The sequence below is a fragment of the Oreochromis aureus genome, linkage group 9 (assembly GCF_013358895.1).
Source record: "Oreochromis aureus strain Israel breed Guangdong linkage group 9, ZZ_aureus, whole genome shotgun sequence".
NCBI classification, from domain to species: domain Eukaryota; kingdom Metazoa; phylum Chordata; class Actinopteri; order Cichliformes; family Cichlidae; genus Oreochromis; species Oreochromis aureus.
Window position 1 is genome coordinate 6,673,652 of NC_052950.1, and position 20,542 is coordinate 6,694,193.

The 20,542-nt window shown below is 42.6% G+C and overlaps 1 protein-coding gene across 5 annotated transcripts in view; it reads left to right on the forward strand.

The window, feature by feature from the left end:
- arhgap12b (Rho GTPase activating protein 12b) overlaps nt 1–20,221 on the forward strand; it is a 65,135-nt gene extending 44,914 nt beyond the window's left edge. For 2 of the 5 annotated variants that reach the window (XM_031754838.2, XM_039617542.1), the window contains 16 exons: nt 7,021–7,293; nt 9,736–9,876; nt 9,999–10,079; nt 10,600–10,722; nt 12,127–12,201; nt 12,660–12,721; nt 12,797–12,878; nt 15,360–15,464; nt 15,582–15,680; nt 15,886–15,988; nt 16,078–16,197; nt 16,299–16,397; nt 17,164–17,241; nt 17,345–17,479; nt 17,599–17,704; nt 18,822–20,221. In XM_031754838.2, the coding sequence (XP_031610698.1) occupies nt 7,021–7,293; nt 9,736–9,876; nt 9,999–10,079; nt 10,600–10,722; nt 12,127–12,201; nt 12,660–12,721; nt 12,797–12,878; nt 15,360–15,464; nt 15,582–15,680; nt 15,886–15,988; nt 16,078–16,197; nt 16,299–16,397; nt 17,164–17,241; nt 17,345–17,479; nt 17,599–17,704; nt 18,822–18,996 (1,857 nt within the window). In that variant the 3' untranslated portion in view covers nt 18,997–20,221. The remainder of the gene's footprint in view (nt 1–7,020; nt 7,294–9,735; nt 9,877–9,998; nt 10,080–10,599; nt 10,723–12,126; nt 12,202–12,659; nt 12,722–12,796; nt 12,879–15,359; nt 15,465–15,581; nt 15,681–15,885; nt 15,989–16,077; nt 16,198–16,298; nt 16,398–17,163; nt 17,242–17,344; nt 17,480–17,598; nt 17,705–18,821) is intronic. The other 3 variants (XM_031754845.2, XM_039617543.1, XM_039617544.1) reach the window with 3 other exon arrangements.
- Nucleotides 20,222–20,542: the final 321 nt, after the last annotated feature.

Below are 20,542 nucleotides of genomic sequence, written 5' to 3' on the forward strand. Positions count from 1 at the left end.
AGTGCTTGTACACAGAGGTTCGTCTGATTAGGTCTTTACCTTACAATATAATGCAGTGACTGTTGTGATTTAGCATTATATAAATATAGTGAGTTGAAATAAAGTGTTTGGAAAAAGAGGTGACGGTCAACTAAGGCTTGTGCAAAGTTAATGAGGAAAATGCCCCACTTCTCACTTGATTTATGACCTAATTTAACATTTTACTGATTACTTTTTGGTGTTCATCAATAGTTTCAAGTCATATTTAATATAGCATGAAAAGCCTACCTTGGGATTCATAAGTTGCTATCAGAGGGGTCATCAGATCCACTCCTTATTTGGCCCTGGTCTCGCTCTTATTGTGATTTGGTCCCTGCAGCTCTCGTGAGATATGACAATACTGGGAATAATTTTCTGCACATGCATCATGACATGTGACCCCTTTCACATGATATACATATATAACTGATGCCATGTTTGTGTGCTTTAAATTTAGTCGGCTGCAGCTTCCCATACCTGAAGATTAACTATGGCTTTTCCTGCTGTTAGTGTAATGTTCTCAGATATATTTTTCAACTGTTTTTCAAGTACATTAACATGTTTTAGGTGCCGTATTTAAAAGATTACCAGCATAAACCTTTATTTTGTATTTATACAAATTCATTGAAAGAATTTATTTGCAGGTAGCGGTCAACTAAAGTCATGAAAAGACAAAATTCTCACATCTTATCATAATTTTTAACACCCTGTCGTGTGCCAGGTATCATCTATAAACAATACAAAGTAAAATTGGTGATCAAAACCAAGTGTTGTAATGTTGAAAGAGCTTCAGCATGTTGCCACATGGAATTGCAAAAATCTTTAGAGAAATGTTGCCGTTGGTGATAAAACTTAAATAACACCTTCCTCTTCAACTATTCACTTTTATTGCCCGTCAAACCTCCTGTAAATATACTCTTGCTTAATCTGTCATACGGCACTCATTTGACCAGGTGAAAGAAGAGTCCACAGGAGTAGTGATCAGGGGTGTTATCTTTCCTCAGCACACTCAGGTCTCTACACTGTGGTAAAAATAGAGTCTGGCCTTTGGTGAAGCAGTTTTGTCGGCGGCTGGTCTAAGCGAAACCCACAGAAAGTCATTCTTCATAGGGGAAGCTCACACTATTTCAACAGTTTCCTGTTGTGTCAGATGCGTTTGTGTACACTGCCGCACTTGTCAAACACACACACACACACACACACACACACACAGAGCGTGTGTGTGTGTGTGTGTGTGTTTGACAAGTGCAAAGGGGAACAGAATCCACCACACCACCACACACACACACACACACACACACACACACACACACACACACACACACACACACACACACACACACACACACACACACACACACAAAGTGAGGTCTCAGATTTCCTCTTACCTTCAGCTGGAACATTACAAGTCAGAAGGACTGAGAGAAAGCGGTGTTTTTGTGTGTCTGTGTTGGGAGGGGTGCTTTGAAACCACAGCGCGTGCCCCGTTGCACTTGATGGCCGCCGTGCATCACCATGCGACGTGCATTCAGTGTGTTCAGAGGCTACAGGAGAGCCGGGGAGGATGACGACGACGTCTTTGTGTGCAGCTCTGGACACAAGGTGACACAAATGAGACTGCTAGATATTTTCACCATGTCAGCTTGCTTAGATCTCTGCCCTCTGAATTAATATAGCACAGTGCCTCTACGTTGCCAGCACAGATGGATTTCAGGTCTTTGATGTCCCATAACAATTAGTTCATCTGTGCTCTTCCTCAAACTGTTCATTTATAGTTTGACAACTTTCCATCAGCACTGGCAGCAAGCAGCAGCTTTGTTCTCCTGTTCAACTGTTGCATTGGATTCCAGGTATTATTAATAACAGCATAGTGAAAGTTTGCCAGTCTGAATTTAGGGAACAGACGGTGACTGCCAGTGATGTTTATCTTCTTGTCAAGTTTAATTTTAAAGTAAAAAAAAAAAAAGTTCCTCTGTTGTCTCCTGCAATACCAAATATGTGTTGTGTTTTAACGTATGGTGTACACTGCATGAAGCTTTTCTTTTTCATACAGAACAGCCTCTCTTGATGTTGCTATTTTCATTTCTGTCTAGTTTTGAGGGAGTTGCCACTTTTTTCCCTCTTTCGTGTTTGGATGTCATACAGATTAGTAACAAACTTAAAAAAAAAAAGGAAAAGCTAGACTTTGGACCCCTGCATGGGGTGGCTGTAGCTCAGGAGGTAGAGCAAGTCAGAAGTCAGAGCACTAATCAAAAGGTTGGTAGTTTGAACCCTGGCTGCTCTAGTCTGCAGCCCAAATATCCTTGGGCAAGATGCTAACCCCATGCTTTCCGATGCATCCAGCTTGCAGTGTGGCTGTTGAATGAGGCATGCTGTATAAAGTGCTTTAAGTGTTAGAACCAGTCCATTTACCATTTGTAGTAAGGAGGGAATCTGATGGTGATATCTCAGTTCTGTGCATACACTAGAAATGGTCCTGAGTTGTCACCTGTATGCTGCGATGAAACATATCTATCTTGATGGGAGTGGTCTCGCTTCCTGGAAGGCAGTGGATCATCATTTGTAATGAGCATTTGTAATGAGCTGAATGGCTTGATGAGGATGAAAGAGCTGTGAATCATGGTGTTAGAGGCTGTATTTATTTATTTTTTTAGCTTCCTGTTTTGTTTTTTAACCAGTAAAGCTAGTCTTGTTTTCATCCTGTGATTTAGTCTCTGTGCATGTGTGTGCACCATCATGGTACCTTTTCTGGAAGCAAATAATATATAAAGTTTTATGTACTGGAAACCTTATAGGTGTGCGCTTGATTTCACACTGAAAGTGAGCATTCATGTGACAAAACATCTACATGTCATTGGGAATTACGACACAGAATTTGTTGAAGATTATAGTGAGTTTATCACTATAGCTCTGTGGTTACGTTGTCATGCTAACACGCACGCAGTGACTGTGATCTGCATTTGCTCACTGCCTTAAGTTTGAGTCCACAGTAGCCATTAGTCGGGTGTTTGGTAATAAACTGTCTGTTGGTTGTGCTGTTCTTGGTACTCATTATGTTCCACATTAACAGCACTTAATCAGGCTGAGGGGAGCACTACTCAGCCTGTGGAAACACAGAGGGAGCTTCGTCCAGTCTTTGGTAATAACACTAATAACAACAATAAAGAGCTGAGCGTCCTTTTAAACCTTATATGTTAGGGTGGTGCAAAATGACCAGTGCAGTTGAAGACAAACTCTCTATACAGGCAGCAGAATATGATATAAAACGATTGTAGCATATGTGGCATGCATGTCAGCAGTTGAACCGTGTTCCTTTACCCAGTAATAAAGCTTGTGCACACTCCACTCAAACTACAATCATTTTTAAATGACTCTGAATGCAGAAACCAGAAAAATATTTTGGTTTCCCTTCTGTCAAAACAGACATTAAAGCATGTTAATTACTTCTCCACCAGATGCATTCAGGTTTGTTTGGGCTGAGTGGAATCTAAATGGATTTGACCCCAGTCGTGCTCTCCACAGCCACGAGACTTCATCATTGCTGTATTAGTTCCTTAAAAAAAAAAGAGCAGTTAAAGCTGCAGCACACTGGATTCATTCTGGTGGCGACGGACGAGGCTGAACCCGAGTTCAGCCAAACTGTCATGTCTCTGCGCTTTGCCTCGTTCAGCCGCTCACTTTGTGCTGGACTTGAAACTGAGAAACAGTGGGTAAAACTTACTGAAGCCAGCAGGGTGCCACGAGGCCTTTGCTCCACTCCAGCACGTGTGCAGGATATTAAATAATAATTCATGTGAAAAATATTCCTGTTATTCCAAAACCGGTAGGAAGTTCCATCTGCGTCCTGAAAGATGCCCAAATGTTTGTAACTGAAGTGTGTTTCCACCCCTACGTTCCTCACCTGTAACAAACAGAGGCAGTGCTGGCACAGCCTTCTGTATCTAATGTCTTGATGCATTCTCAATCATCCAGGAAAGTAAATCTCCAAAAGTTGAATCTGTTCATCTCGACGTAGCGTTTTGTGGGAGAAACGTTTCGTCACTCATCCAAGTGACTTTCTTCAGTCTCAGCTGACTGCAGGTTTCCCCAAACCTTATAAACAGTACATTTGCATAATGACTGAAACCAGCCCACTGAAGGAACAATGGGCTGTAAGGTCAGTTCCTTAATCATAATTATGCAAATTCCCATGACCATTGATCAACAATCACTGACCAAAACCCACTGATCAAAGAACACTGATCAATGGCCATGAGTACCATTCACAGAGAGTTGGGGAATGGCTGCAATCACAGCATTGTAAGATGGCGAAAGATGTACCCTTAGGCCCCTCCTCGATTCAGAGATGGTCTTTCCTTTTCACGTAAATGGCCTCCTTGACTCCAGCGCTCAAACCAGCGTTCTTCCCTGTCCAGGATGTGTACATCCTCATCGCTGAAAGAGTGTCCACTGGCCTGTAGGTGTAAATAAACTGCAGAGTCCTGGCCTGATGAGGTTGCTCTTCTGTGTTGTGCCATCCGCTTCGCTAGAGGTTGTTTGGTTTCCCGATGTATAAATCCTGGCAATCCTCCTGGCACTTAACAGCGTACACTATGTTACTCTGTTTGTGTCGGGGGACCCGATCCTTGGGGTGGACCAGTTTTTGGCGCAGCGTATTTTGGGGTTTAAAAGCCACAGAGACCCGGTGTTTAGAGAAAAAATGCGTCTCAACTGTTCTGATACTCCTGACACATATGGGATCACTACAGGTTTTCGCCTGTTAAGTGCCAGGAGGATTGCCAGGATTTATACATCGGGAAACCAGGAGGAGGGGGCCTAAGGGTACATCTTTCGCCATCTTACAATGCTGTGATTGCAGCCATTCCCCAACTCTCTGTGAATGGTACTCATGGCCATTGATCAGTGTTCTTTGATCAGTGGGTTTTGGTCAGTGATTGTTGCTCAATGGTCATGGGAATTTGCATAATTATGATTAAGGAACTGACCTCACAGCCCATTGTTCCTTCAGTGGGCTGGTTTCAGTCATTATGCAAATGTACTGTTTATAAGGTTTGGGGAAACCTGCAGTCAGCTGAGACTGAAGAAGTCACTTGGATGAGTGACGAAACGTTTCTCCCACAAAACGCTACGTCCAGATGAACAGATTCAACTTTTGGAGATTCTGTATCTAATGCTTTCCTGCTTGCTAGAGACACCCAAAGCTGGCACTAGTCAGACTCAGCTCAGCTCCAAAAGCCCCAAATATTTTTTTTCAGACCATACAGAACGTTAAACGCTCTGAGCCGTAGCCATGGAAACTTAGCTTTTTCCTTTTTGTGGAGTGACCTTCGGATGCTGCCAAGTTTTAAAAGACCATCTCAAAAACTGTCTTTGATGTTTATCTGCTCTGACACTGCAGGGCCGGGTCCAAATCCAGGAAAATATATTCAGACGGCAACTCTTAGGTTGTGTAAAGCAAAGATCTAAATGGAAGACAAACTGTTTAGTTACCTTTTTATCTCTATACCGCATCGGCACTTTACACCAGCCATTTGCACAAAAGACACACGTAACTTATCTTTTCTACTTCCTCTTGCCTTTGCTGTGCAGGGTGCCTTTTTTTTTCTAACGCTTGTTTCCCCAAATTTTTCAATCTTTCTAACCTGCTATTGCACAATTTGAAGCAATATTTATGGTTACTAAGGAGATGTTTAGCTGTTAGGTCCCTGTGCCGTGACAGTGCTGTCTGTTATGGCAAAAAGCCACATTTAAAGGGACAGCTCTTCACAGGCCTGCACAGAGTCCTGTGAAAACTTTCTGTTTAAAATTCTGTATTTTCCTCTGACCTGTAGTGCTCTTTTTGTGTGCTAGGAGGAAATTTGCTGTATGTCTGCCTTCTCTTGATGAAGTAAATTGTGCTCAAAGCACCAAAAATCTATATTTCTTTCCAGGAATTAAGACCCAGTTACCCAGGAAAATATGCAAACCTTTTAGTGAACAGTTGAAACTACACCTGCACCTCTCGCAGTGCTAATGCCAGTGTGACAGCATGGTATCATTAGTTTTAGGTTAAGATTTAGGCTTGTATGATAATGTATGTTGTAATTGTACAAGTATACTTGTATTTGCTGTTTATTATGTGATGTTTGGGCCCCTACCTATAACCTGTGGTTATAAGTATGGATCCCCATTTCATAAATAACTTTGTGAACAAGAGCAGAAACAGTTCCAATACATTCAAGGAGCCTTGCTGCAGAAGGTGTCTGAAAAACTGGGCAACTCACACCAACTCAATCTACCTATTGTTTAATATAGCTATTAAACAGCCTCATGCATAAACTGTGAAGTCAAATCTCTGAAATTCACCATTTAATTTCTTTTGCATTTCATTTCTTTTATCCTACATGGGTAAATCTTGCATTAAAATACCAGCAGACTTTGTCCTCAGAGAATTTGCCTCTGATTTGATAGATAAATGATTACATAACTCTGTTGAGAGCATGTGGTTCAAATCTCACTGATATGGTGCGATTTCAACCTCTGTGACTGCAAGCCACATGTGCCGCCTCCATCCTGCCGTGCAGACTGCCAGACTTGCTCAGAGCCTTCGACTGCCTCCTCACTCACTCACTTTCGTTCTTCTAAATGGAGAAATTAGATTGTTGTGCAACATTTATATTTCTTTGCAGCTAAATTCTGTGTTTATGTTTGTAATGCTAACTGTGCTGTCGCAAACAGCTCAGCTGATCACGTTCCACCGTTGGGCCCACCCTGTGACAGCTGCTGCTGTTTGTAGCTAGGCCGAGCGTGTCCAACACATACTTGGATGTCAGCAGACACTGGCGTCTTGTGGTCATGGAATTCCTGGAATGTCATTGAATTTTCAGAATAAAGTGAGGACAGTCGTAAATTCCCAGAACAACTCAGTGAATATAAATGAAAAAAAGATGATCAGCCACCCGTGAATGAATGCACCACAAATCCTGATCTTCCTCCCTCTTTTCCTCCATCTGTCTCCTCCAGACAACATCACCGACAGGTCAGGGCCGGTCCGACTCGCCTGTCTATACCAACCTCCAGGAGCTGAAGATCTCTCAGTCCAGCCTGCCTCCTGTGCCCTCAGGCTCCCCAATCCACATCCTGGGTGACTGGGAGACCCACAAAGATCTGAGTGGCAGGCACTTCTACTACAACCGGGCCACCGGGGAGCGGACCTGGAAGCCACCACGCACTAGGGATACTAGCAGCAGTACCAGCAGTACCCGAGGAGACAGCCAGTGCACAGCGGAGAGTGAGGTGAGGGGTGCCTGGAGTATTTGGAGAGAGATGCTAAAAATGATCTGTTTCTGTAAGTAGTCATAAATGTCAAATATGAACAAGCATTCAAACAAATAATCCTTTGTTTGGGCCAAAGGGTTTAGGTGTGAGTGGATGTGGAAACAGGAATCAGGTCATAATGGTCTGTAAATGGCATCTCTGGCAGTTCACGTTAAATAAACAGGCTCTGTTGAAGTTGTGGTCAACCTCACTTCTAAAAGATGTTGTGGTTAGACGAAGGTGGGAAGACAAGTGCGCCTTTGATATAGAGAAGCCATGGTTTCAGTTTCTTAGTAGGTTGTCATTTCATCCTAACTATCCAACACTGCCCCCTTGTGAAGCATTAATGCACTGTAGTATAACTGATAGAGCATTGGAGTGGCTTATTATAGCCTAAAAACAAACGTGTTGATTCCAGCTTCGCACAGGACCTCTTGTTTCTCTCAGTTGCAAATTGTTTTATTGTTGTTGATTGTGCTGCTTGGCTGAAAGACTCAAAACATGAAATTCAAACCAGCCTGAGGAAAAACGTGGTGATACACGACAAATAAATCTGCCAATGACATTTGCAAATACCATCAGCTACTAGTGTGAAGTTGTTCAATATGTTATTTTCCAGCTGTGACTGTTAACCATTTTTACACAAATAAAAGCGTAAGTCAGCTATAAAGTAAAAACAATAAATAAATAAAAGAAAAGAAACACATCAAATGTTACTTGATGCTTGGGTCGTTCAGCTTTTATATTCACTAAATATAGTTGGCTGAACGCTTCACTACTCTTTTTCTGATTTGGCACCAGCAGCCAAAAGCTTTGCTCTTAATTTATGTATTAGCTGCTATGTGGATTACACTTTAATGTTCAATTCAGTTTTATTTATGTAACACCAAGGCAATAAAAGGCCTCAAGGCCTTTTATATTTTAAGGTAAATACATACAGAGAGAACCCAACAATCAGATGACCCCTGTATGAGCAACCACTTTGGTGACAATGGGAGAGAAAAACTCCCTTTTTAAACAGGAAGAAACCTGCAGCAGAACCAGGCTCAGGGAGGGGCAGCCATCTGCTGCGACCGGTTGGGGGTGAGGAGAGGAAGATGGGACAAAAGACAGAGATTAATAACTAATGATTAAATGAAAAGTGGTTCATAAACACCCTACACTATCTCTACTTTTAAGATTTGGCTTAAAACCTTCCTTTTTGCTAAAGCATATAGTTAGGGCTGGATCAGGTGACCCTGAATCCTCCCTTAGTTATGCTGCAATAGGTGTAGACTGCTGGGGGATTCACATGATGCATTGAGTATGTCTTCTTCAGTCACCTTTTTCAATCACTGTGTTAATAAACCTCTCTGCACTAAATCATACTTGTTATTAATGTCTGGCTCTCTTCTACAGCGTGTCTTTTATCCTGTCTTCCTTCTCTCTCCCCAACCGGTTGCAGCAGATGGCCGCCCCTCCCTGAGCCTGGTTCTGCCGGAGGTTTCTTCCTGTTAAAAGGGAGTTTTTCCTTCCCACTGTTGCCAAAGTCCTTGCTTATAGGGGGTCATTTGATTGTTGGGTTTTTCTCTGTATTTATTATTGTAGGGTCTACCTTATAAAGCGCCTTGAGGCGACTGTGGTTGTGATTTGGCGATGTATAAATTAAATTGAATTGAATTAAACACAAAGAGTGGAAAAAAGGTGAGTGAAAAAGACAGTCAGTGCATCGTGGGAAGCCCCCAGTATGTCAGGCCTATTGAAATGTAACTAAGTGAGGGCTCAGGTCACCTGATCCAGCCCTATCTATATGCTTTATCAAAAAGGAAAGTTTGAAGCCTTAAAAGTAGAGATATTGTCTGTCTCTTGAATCCAAACTGGAAGCTGGTTCCAGAGAAGAGGGGCCTGAAAGCTGAAGGCTCCACCTTCCATTCTACTTTTAAATATTTTAGGAACCACAAGTAAGCCTGCAACAGGGACCTAATGAAGAGAAGCTGATACTGGCGAAGTATGCTTTTTCTTTGTAGTCCTCGTAAGTAGTGTAGCTGCAACATTTTGGATCAAAATGTTTACATAACTTTTACAGTTTTTCTCTTTCTTAAAAAATGTGTTCACATTCTTGCCTACAGTTGGGCAAGATGATTGGTGCTGAAAACTATTTTACAACCTTTTAAAATTTGGTGTTGTACCTTACAGTGATATCAAAATGAAGCTGTGCAGATGCTGCTGAAGTGCATAACGCCCTTTGTAACTCACATGTTGGAGTTTTATACTCAGCAGCCAGTTTTTACTTTGGTTGACTCTAACTTTGTGTCCTGTTAGAACAAACTTTGTTGACCAAGTGTTTGAACACAGACAGTTGTCATGTGGTCATATGTGTGACCGTTGGTTCAGCCGATTCTTTGCTTTAAGGTCTTCTTTTCTGTCCTTCTTTCTCCACAGCCACTGTCCTCAGAGGAAAACTGCCACAGCACCCACTCCAGTCAGTCTGACAGCCAGTATGGGTCACCCCCTAGGGGCTGGTCTGAAGAGCTGGATGAACATGGACACACTCTCTATGTGTCTGAGTACACACAGGAGAAGGTGGAGTCTGATTTTGATTGTGCTTAAAAGAGTTTGGGTGACCTCACCCGTCACCCTTAGTGACTGCACTTCCATCAGATGCTTTTTCTTTATTTGCCGCTGACCTGTGTTTATGTTTACAGTGGATAAAACATGTGGACGAACAAGGCCGACCCTACTACTACAGCGCTGATGGCTCCAGGTCAGAGTGGGAATTGCCTAGGGTAAGATTACATGATGAACTTGGCTGTCCATGTGCTTTGTCTTTGCTCTTTACATCAGTCATCCACCACTTAATGCAGGTTCCTTCCTGGGACAATGACTACTCTTGTCGTATTACATCACCTGGCACCACTGCACTGTAACACACTTTGGCTCATCCTAGCAGTGTTGAGACCAGTCCTGTTGTTGTAAGTGGATGAAGGTCTGAGAGCTCATGGAAGAGCCAAGTTTACGTTGAACTCTAAGTGACTGGCTATTAGTGGCACTTTACCACCTAATCTGGAGGCTTTAGAGGCGATCAGAATAGACCGCTTCGTTCTCAGAGTGAGTAAACAGTGGTCTAGTGCACACGCAGGTACAGTCAGTGGACTTTACTGTAAACAATGCCTGCCGTGTAAGGAAACTTCCTCTGTCCAATGATCCTGTGGACAGTAAAAGGAGAGGTGGGAAAGAAGGGAATCTGAAGTCTGTTAGAAAAACATCTGGGACCGTAAACATCACCGCTTGTCTCTTTCTTTGCAGTACAACATCTCCCCTCAGCCCGGCGAGGTTCCTAAGAGTCGCAGCCTGGAGAGAAAGCAGCCGGATCCCATTGTCCTCACTAAGTGGAGGCACAGCACCTATGTCTTAGACCTCAATGACAAGGTAGGACAGAGACCACCACTAATGTGGAGTTAAACAGTGTTAGGCTGATGGAAACAGGCTTTCCTGTGTTGTTCATGCTGTGTTTTGTGTGCACTTTAACACTAATGACAGTTGGAGTTCAGCATATGGAAAGGTGGTGAATTATTCTGTGTGTGAAAAGAAGAGAACAGGTTGTTGTGAAAATTAATGATGGCCAATAAAAATGGATTAACAAGTTTGTTTTATCTGGGGAAGACTTCATGGTGTGTGTAGCCAGCATATCTCTGTGAGGACAGTGGACACCTGCTCATCATGTTGTATGGGATACAATCTTGTGACATGTAAAACAGACCAGAGCCACAAAGTTCAGCTCACAAACCCACACGCTGACACTTGAATGTCCCTGAATTCCTTTTAACAATGCAACATCTGTTACCAGCTGGGTCAGTTGTCGGTCTCGCTTGTGTCTTTGCGCATTTAGTTTGTGAGAGTGCTTTTCTGTTTTTGTCTCTTGTGAGAACAAAAATATTTGTTTCTGTAATGGTTTTTTTGGTGGGTGGCTTTTTCCCCCTGTCAAAGCTTCTCTGAAGAACTTTTTTCACAGGTTGAAAATAAATTTTTGTTTTGATTTTTTTTTTACCTAAGAAACTTTTTCACAAACTTGGCTAATTTTCTTTTCACCTGTTTCAACTGGAGAACCTTTTTCTTCCTATTTCACAGGTAGGAAAAGTAAACTATTGTAAAATGGTCTGAAATGGATTTTTAACTTTTAAGTCAGGAGGAAAATAAACTTTTTAGATATTAGAAAATGAATCACCACAAGCTTTTCTCACTTTCCTCTCAGGGAAAGGAAAGCTCACAGAATACAAACTGATAAAAGAAAGGAGAAGCTGCAGAGATTCAGACATCCTCAACTTTAGCCTTCAGTTTGGGCAAAGCTCCAAAAACTGGTCCCTGCACTTTTTATTATGCAAGGCACTTCTTTTTTCTTTCTTTCTTTCTTTTTTTTCAACCCTCCCTGATGCAAAGTTTAGCAAGTCGCATTAAAGAAATGGTTCTAATATGGGATATAACAATATGCATGAGTTAAAAGAACTAACTGCATGAGTGGCTAGTTTTAAACACAGCATTTTGTGTTTTGTTAGTTTCTTCAGTGTACATTGTTGTTGATGCAGGATGGAGATCAGGAAAAGGAGCAGCATATTGGACAAAATATTGAACATCTCTGTAGCCAAAATCCAAGATGTTTACAATTCAAACCCTAACTTGTCTTTTTTCTGTCTTTATCTTTTGATGACATCTATTAACAATAACTCATTCTTGTGATTCCATCCCAGGTTTCTTCTCCATCACTCACTAACCTCAGACCTGCTGTCTTCATGTATAGTTATTAGTGACTTATCACACTGTGCCTCTTGTTGGTAGGAGTGTGCTTCGGTGCCCAAGCAGAGCTCTCCAGACTCTGACTCCTGCCCCTCATCTCCTAAGCACCCCTTGACCGTTAGTATCCCAGCTTGCACTGCACACTGCATATCATCATCCTGCTGTCTCTGCATGTAAAGACAACACTTCTCGTCTTTCATCTTTTCAACAACCCATTTGGTTTACTATAGTGTGCTGCATGCCATATTTACCTGCATCAAACCTATCACCTACCTACTAAACTACTATTTCAACACTTTGCTGCAGCATTAGGGCGCCATCTGCTGGTGGTGTTTAGCTATGAACACAGCAGCTTTAAGACTCAGTTTGCTCCGCTCCATTTGCTTGTCGTGTGTGTGTGTGTGTGTGTGTGTGTGTGTGTGTGTGTGTGTGTGTGTGTGTGTGTGTGTGTGTGTGTGTGTGTGTGTGTGTGTGTGTGTGTGTGTGTGTGTGTGTGTGTGTGTGTGTGTGTGTGTGTGTATTTTCAAACATGTGTTCCAGCAGGTTTTTATCTGCCACTGTGTCTCTCTCCTCAGCCTTCAGAGAAGTGTGGAGTTCTCAATGTCACCAAAATCACAGAGAATGGAAAGAAAGTCAGGTAAGAAGTGATTACTCTCTAAAAGTGTTTTCTGCATCCACAGAATGTCGTTAACACGTTTGTCCTGACTAACAGGAAGAACTGGACCTCCTCCTGGACTGTGCTGCAGGGCTCATCCCTGCTCTTTGCAAAGGGTCAGGGGGGCAGCACCAGCTGGGTATGTATCCTGTGACCTCTGACTTCTTCTTTTTATTTTTATTTTTTTAAATCATTCCATTTGTTTCTCTGATATTTTCCTTTTCCATATTCCTGCGTATTCACCGGCCTTCATGCCATCTGTGTTGTGACCTTTGTCACCTTCTGTTCATTAGTTTTCTCCTCTTCTCTCTGAAGTCTTACTACCGCAGCGACTCTATCCCAGAGCTGCTCCTCACTCTTCTTAGCAGCTGGAAGCACTCAGTCAAGCCCCGTCCTGCTGTCTCCTATGTGAACTGTAGGCCCGGTCAGGCTGCCGCTGTATGTTCCCTCTCTCTCTGCATGCGCTCCCACCTCTCTCCCATTTGTTCATTCACCCCTGCTGTGACTGACCACTGACGTGTGTTTGTCAAGCTTAACTCACCTTAACTTCACTTTAGAGAAACAGCAGTTTAGAGAGAGATCAAAGGAGTCTTTTAAAGGTTGTGTGATATTTATACTTTTATCTTAAATTTACAAGAAAGCAGCTACCATACATTTTTGATCTTTGTTGCACTTTGTGGCATTAAACTTGCACATTTTACCTGGTACTTGGAGAGCAAGTACCTAAGATAGCGGAGGGCATTATACAGCAGTTGTTTTGTTTGCGCTCAATTTTGACAGTCCTATTAAAGATTAATATCAGGTTGTACATGCTTCAGATAGCTTTTCTTCAAATTCTTTAATTATCACTCACTTTTGCAACTTTGTACTTTTGTGTTACTCGCAAGAACAACTCCACCTCATTATTAGTCCATTTAAAAAACTCAGTGCTTTTCCTCGACATTTTGCCGCAACGTTTCAAAGAGACGGAAAGTAAATAAACGGCAGACAGAAATGAGGCAGGTCGAATCGTCTTGCGCTTCACCCATGCGCAGTACTGGAACGTAAGCGTTTTCGGTCGCTTCAATGTGGACGCACAACTCCGATAGTGTGGACGCGGAGCGTTTTCAGACGAAAACGCCATTTTCAAATCTATCCGGGCTAGTGTGGACGTAGCCTTAGACACACTAATGAGCAGCAGTGGAGCCCATGCAAGTCACTCATACAAACAGAAAATAGTTAATAAAGAGGACTTAAATTATTCTGTTGGATAAAAGTGTATGCAGTGTGTCTCTCCTCAGGAGGACATGCACTTGTATTTTACTTAGGGCAAGTGTGTTTAATGCTTTATTGATAAATGGAATGCTCTTTAAATATTAAGTGAGTAAAAATATGCAGAAAAGAAAGAAAAAATGCAAAGAGTTTAAAGAAAATCAGCATTCCAGTAACTATAGAAAAGTGATTTAAAGAGAGGAACAACAAAGTGTAATCAAACCTTCATGAAAAGTTCACACCCAACAGCAGCATCAGTGTGTTTCATACAGTTTCTCTGTGATGTCACTGAAAGATTTTTAAGAGCTGTACTGATATTTCGTTTAGCTGGAAGAAACCCCTGGCTGGTAGCTGTGTGTGGAGTGAGGAGTAAGAGAAAAGGAGAGACATGGACAAAATGCATACTGGGAGAGAGAGGAGGCAAGAGTTGACATTTATAGCAGCATATAAAGACACAGGGAGTAAATACAGAATGCTAACAGGGCCTACCAAGCATAGGTCCAGGACCAAGCAGTCAGAGGGTTCCCTGGTCTTATTCCAAAAATATATTACATTGTCCAGAGTGAGGCACAATAAAATAAAGCAAGTCACTCTACAATCCAGTGCCAAATTTAAAATCTTGTCTTGGTCATTTACAACAAGTGTAGATCCTTATAACTGACCTTGTTTTATGATGGGTCGGTGCTCACACCACAGCTCTAGTGATTAATAACAGTGATGGGTCGTGTCCTGGCATTCCCTTCCAGAAAGTTATCCACACATGAAGAGCAACACTTTGGGGACAGTGTTGGCGTTGATGAACTGCTCCTACGTGCATTAAGCAGTGCTTTCTGCTGGGGTGTCGGACCAGGCGTTGATGTCAAGGATCCGTTCGCACAGTTTCAGGCATTTGACATATGGACCGCTTGTCTGACAAGAAGAGAGTTTTAGGAGGCTCACAGTGTTCATCACTTTCCGGTGATATTTCCAGGAATAGCTCTGACTGAATTACAACGCTGTCAGATTTAAAACCTCCGAACATCGTGTTCATTAATATGCATGACATTAATATAAATAACTAATGGCCTTTTTGCTTTTTCGTAACACAAAACTAAAGATCTGTGTGTGTGAAGAGATCCAATATGTACCTCCTGCTTCACCAGTGATTCCTCTGACATCGATGCAATATTAATGAACATAACTGAGGTTCTTAGATGATTTAACGACTATTTTATTAACTGTTGTGTTATTTACTGAGTCCAGTGTAAAGTCTTTACCCCTTTGTTGCATATCTGGTTTCATCCTTGTACGGACACAGCAGGACATCCCTGTTATATCATGTGTGTGTCAGCTGTTGTCTCTCATACTGTGTCTCGTCTCTCTGTTCCAGAAGTTTGGCAGCAATCAGTCGAAGCCTGAGTTCACTGTGGATCTGCGCGGGGGGACAGTGGAGTGGGCCTCCAAGGACAAATCAAGCAAAAAGCACGTCATCGAGGTGCTGGAACCATTGGACCTGCTCCCAACTCTCAGCTCTTGTTTTTTCAGTCATTTTTGGTTCAAACATGTCAGAACAAGCTGAGCTTTTTTGGCTTTTTATCCTTTCCTCCTCTAGCTGAAGACCCGTCAGGGAACAGAGCTCCTGATCCAGTCCGAGATTGACAGTATCATCAGTGACTGGTACCGCGCCCTTACAGAGACCATCAACACACATGTGAGTGGAAGACACAGAAGCTTTACCTTTAATTTAGATACTTTTCCCACAATTCAGTGCAAGCCCAGCCAGAGCTGAAATCACAGTTTACACCTGTTTAAACAAACTGCAGTGAAAGGTTAAATACTCAGGAGTGGACAGAATAAATAGAAACTGAGAGCAAATTCAGTCTGAGCCAGCTTATGTATGTGTCTTCCCCGTCCAGGCATGGGAGTCGGATGAAGCCATTGAGGAGGACATGCCTGAGTCTCCAGGAGCTGAGAAACACGACAAGGAGAAGGAGCACCGGGACTCTAAGAAGAGCCGAGGTAAGTCTGCGAGTGTCCCTGCGCTGCAGAATGGACATTCAGTGTGTTTGCAAAAGAGAGGCACTCGCATGAAGCCTGTCTTCCTACAGCAATGAAGAACTCTGTGAGCATGGATTCATCAGACCAGAAGAAAACCAGGATGAAGCTCAAGAAGTTCCTCACTCGTCGACCCACATACCAGGCTGTCCGAGACAAAGGATACATCAAAGGTAAGCGGACAGCAGCTCTACGCACGTGACTGCAGCGAGTGCTCTGTGATGTTCCACCAGACGGGCGAAAGATGGAAATAAATGTTTGTGTGTGCTCACAGATCAGGTGTTTGGCTGCAGTCTGACCAGTCTGTGTCAGCGGGAGAACACATCAGTGCCCAACTTTGTCAAAATGTGCATCGACCATGTGGAGAACACAGGTACGAGCCCCCCAGACATACGCATATGACACACTGCTTATTATTTTTATAGATTTTTTTTATACAACTTCACGAATGCAGACATTAAGCTCTCCCATTCTAATTTAAAGAATCCAGAATATGTTGCTATGAATCATGCATCACCATGGCGATGGTTTGGGCTCAGTTTTATTTCATGTTCAGTCAGTCGTTTGTTACAGTTGCATTATTTTTTCACACACATTAAACAACAGAGTTCCAGAGGTTAAAAGTACAAGAGCCAATTACCTGAGTCGTAAACTGGAAGAGTGTAAAAGTATTTAAATGAAAAAATGTTTGAAAATCAGTAAATACAAAAATAAAGAGATCTTCCAGCCTATGAGGTTCCAAAGATACAGGCCAGTAACATGACATGTGTCCAAGGCCATGGCGGAGAGAGGCAGAGTCTTTCAGAAGTAAACTCAGGTTTTCTGCCACTTCAGCCAGTTCAGAATATTAAACATCTGTGTGGAATTTCATTTTTTTTTAATTGTTTTTGCTTCTGATGCTGCGACTTTCTGTATCAGGCATAATTTTAGTCTCTTTCAAGCATCAACATAACTGTTTTCATACAGACTACCTGCAGTTTGTTCCAGAGCAACACAAAGTGAAGCAGTGAAGAGAAAAGCGTTTGATCAGTCTCTCTTTGTTGGTGCTGCTGCTTTAAAGTCAGGAAACACAAACGCGGCCTTGTCGTTTACACTCCCTGCTCCTGTCTGTGTTCCCTTCCTCTCACCTCCACCCACAGGTCTTAATATTGACGGCTTATATCGAGTGAGCGGGAACCTGGCAGTGATCCAGAAGCTTCGCTTTGCTGTGAATCATGGTAAGATCTAGTTACACTGTATAATCTCTATATGTGATGTGATGTAAAGGGTCATTTTTCTGGTAATAGTTGTGTTCTGCCTTACCTCCTCGTCATCTGTCAGATGAGAAGGTGGATCTCAATGATAGCAAGTGGGAGGACATCCACGTCACCACCGGAGCTCTCAAGATGTTCTTCAGGGAGCTTCCTGAGCCTCTGTTCTCATACGGATCCTTCAATGACTTTGTGAACGCCATCAGTGAGTTATACGGTTAAAATAGTGCCGCTCTCAATCTTTAGGTTAAATCCTTTGCCTGGTGTGACCACAAGGTGGCACTGCATCCATGTGTTTTCACTTATTCTGCTTCTCCTCTTCAGAGTGCTCCGACTACAAGCAGCGAGTGAATTCGATCAAAGATTTAATCAAGAAGTTGCCAAAGCCCAACCATGACACAATGCAAATCCTCTTCAAACACCTGAGGAGGTAAGCAGTGCGCAGGGACACTTTTCATTCATCCATTTAATAAATAACTTCTTCAGACCGTGAAACCCGTGAAATCTCATCACTGTCTTCAGAAGTAAGGAAGTCATCGGTCAGACTTGTTCAGCTCTTAGTTTCCAGATTAAAGTCGTATATTCTCTGAATTAAAGCCACTGTGTTGTATGTTAGTTATTTATTACTCCGAGACACCACTGTGTATTTTGTTATACACTAAGGTATAATGACAAAACATTGTTTCAGCCCAGATATGAATCATTTTACCCTGAAGATCCGTCAAATAAAAACAAATATTAGGACCTGTGTCTGTATAAACACATGGGAAAAGTACATCCTGAGAACTGTAACCAGCCCACGGATCATCCCAGTGTGAAGCCCAGGATAATAACTAGTTGGCCAACTCATCAGCAGTCATTTTGAAAAATATAACTGGTGATAAACATTTATGAGGAACATCCGACACGGAGAAAGTAAAAGCCTTCAAGTGTGTGTTCTCTAATGCCCGTCCTCTTTGATTTATTTGGTCACGTTTTACTTGAACGAGTTTCACATGCGTGGCTCAAACGGACCCGTTCAGCTTGTTTACCCTCCCTCATTCCGATCAGCCTATATGCAAACACAAACTTGAGCCAGCTGTGTATTCTTGGCTCACTGCAGCCAGTGGCAATATCATATGTTCACAATGACATTTGCCTAGCTTTCCGATTTGCATTTATATGGTGCTGTGTTTGCTGTAATTCAGTACCTGTGAAGTGGTGTTTCATGAGGAAATTTATAGCGTGACATTCTGTGTATGGAGGTCTAGGTATATCAGCAGGGGGATTTAATCTGCCTTTTTTTTTTCCTTTGCTCCATGAATATGTTATTGTTTTGTGCATCTGCATGCAAGGATGTAGATTCTATTTAAAAAGACTATTATGCTCTTGCCTGGAGCGTTCTGTCGTGTTACCGAGTTTGCCTCTGTGCTCCGGCTCGAGCCTTAAAGATGTATGTAATGCACTTTTCTCCAGATGAAACCGGAACGCCGTCGAACACCTGAAGCTGTTTATAAAATGTGCGATCTCTAAATCTCCTCTTCTCCCCATTCTCCTCTTCCCTCCAGGGTGGTGGACCACGGAGAGGCCAACCGCATGACCACACAGAGCGTGGCCATCGTGTTCGGACCCACGCTGCTGAGGCCTGAGACAGAGACGGGCAACATTGCGGTCCACATGGTCTACCAGAACCAGATAGTGGAGCTTATACTGCTAGAGTACGAAAGTATTTTTGGTAGGTAGAGGTGCCTACTCAGGAAGAGGATGCCACACTTTTCAAACACGGACTTGTTTTCCATTTCCCCTCCTCTCTTTTGTTTCTGGACTGAATTGAACATTGCTGTGGACCAAGCAGAAAAAAAATTCCTAAAGTGTTGCACTTAAAGAAGTTTTGGAGATGATTTAAAAGAAAAAAACAAAGTGTATAAATCTCACCCACTTGTTCAGTTGCCATTCGTGCTACGAGTAGTGGGGCCGGATGAGTTTTTTTCAGAGTGGTGCTGCGATGACGTGTGGACGATTTGGTGGATTTGAGTATTCAGGTGTTTTTCACATACACTGGATTCCCTGTGGCCAGTAAATGAAAGTGGAGCTGCTCGCGCCTCTTGGTGGAATCCGACCAGGGAGTGGATCTGGTTTCTGTGTCGTGGAGCTTCGTTTGTGACGTGTGAGCCCTTTGAGTATTTGGATAAGGTGGAAAAATAATCAGTGTTAAGCTAACAGACTGTCTTTTGGCTCTTGGATGAACTGGAATTACACTTATCCCACTTATTAGTGACACCCCTGCCCCCACTTTCAACCAGTGTTGGCCATTAACCCTTTGGCACACAAGTGTACTGAGTGAGGTAAATGGCATAACATCGGAGCAGAAGCATCCCTGTGTTGCCACTTTGTAACAAACTGTGTGTCGTGTAGTCTAACGTGCTTTGTTAACATTTGCGTTAAGCCGGCCGCGATCCTTCGTGAACTTCATTAAAACTTCAGTGGCGAGAAAGGTCGCCGACCTCAGTCCTGGTGTTACTGGAAACCAACAAAGCGGACTTCTGGGAACTTCAGTGTTACCATTTCACGTGAATTTGCTGACCCTTCTCCTCACGTAAGCTAATATTAAAGTGTTCAGACAGGGGAACATGGCGCCCGGCTGTTCGAATGCAAAGAAGAGCCTTTAAATCCTTTTGGAGCGTATGTACAGGGAAAGAAAGTAGCTGTTAAACTGTCGTAGTGACTGAGGTATGTGTGCTTTTGATGGCGAACCAGTGAAAGAGTCTGACTTTGTTGAAGTTTGAATCAAAAACGTGAAAAATAGACGGATTGTGAAAAAGAAAAAAAAAAGTGACCGACTGTTACTTTTGTTTGCAGGTGTATCTGGAGTGTTTGCGCATGGTCAAGCATACATTTGAATGTACTTTTCAGGCTAACTGCTGTTTGTGAAATTGCTATGTCTAATAAAAAAACAAGACAAACCCACGTCGGTGTGTGCTGTGGTGGCTGTGTGGATGTGAAGTGAAGAAAAGGTTAGCAGGCTGTTTAACCTTCAATCAGCTCTAAAGCTTCCCCCCTTTCCCTCGTCTTTAATTACATAATTGAATTAATCTACTCAGCACTGATATCCTGCTTATTGAATTGAGTGATTAAGCTTTCATGTCTCAATCAATTATTTTCCTACCTGTTAATTATGAAATGAAACGTCGGTGTATTTCTGGAGATTTCTTGAACGCGGCCCAACCTCTGCCGCTCCACTTCCATTAATCTGATTTCTCCGTTCTTCAAACGCCGTTTTTGTCGTTCC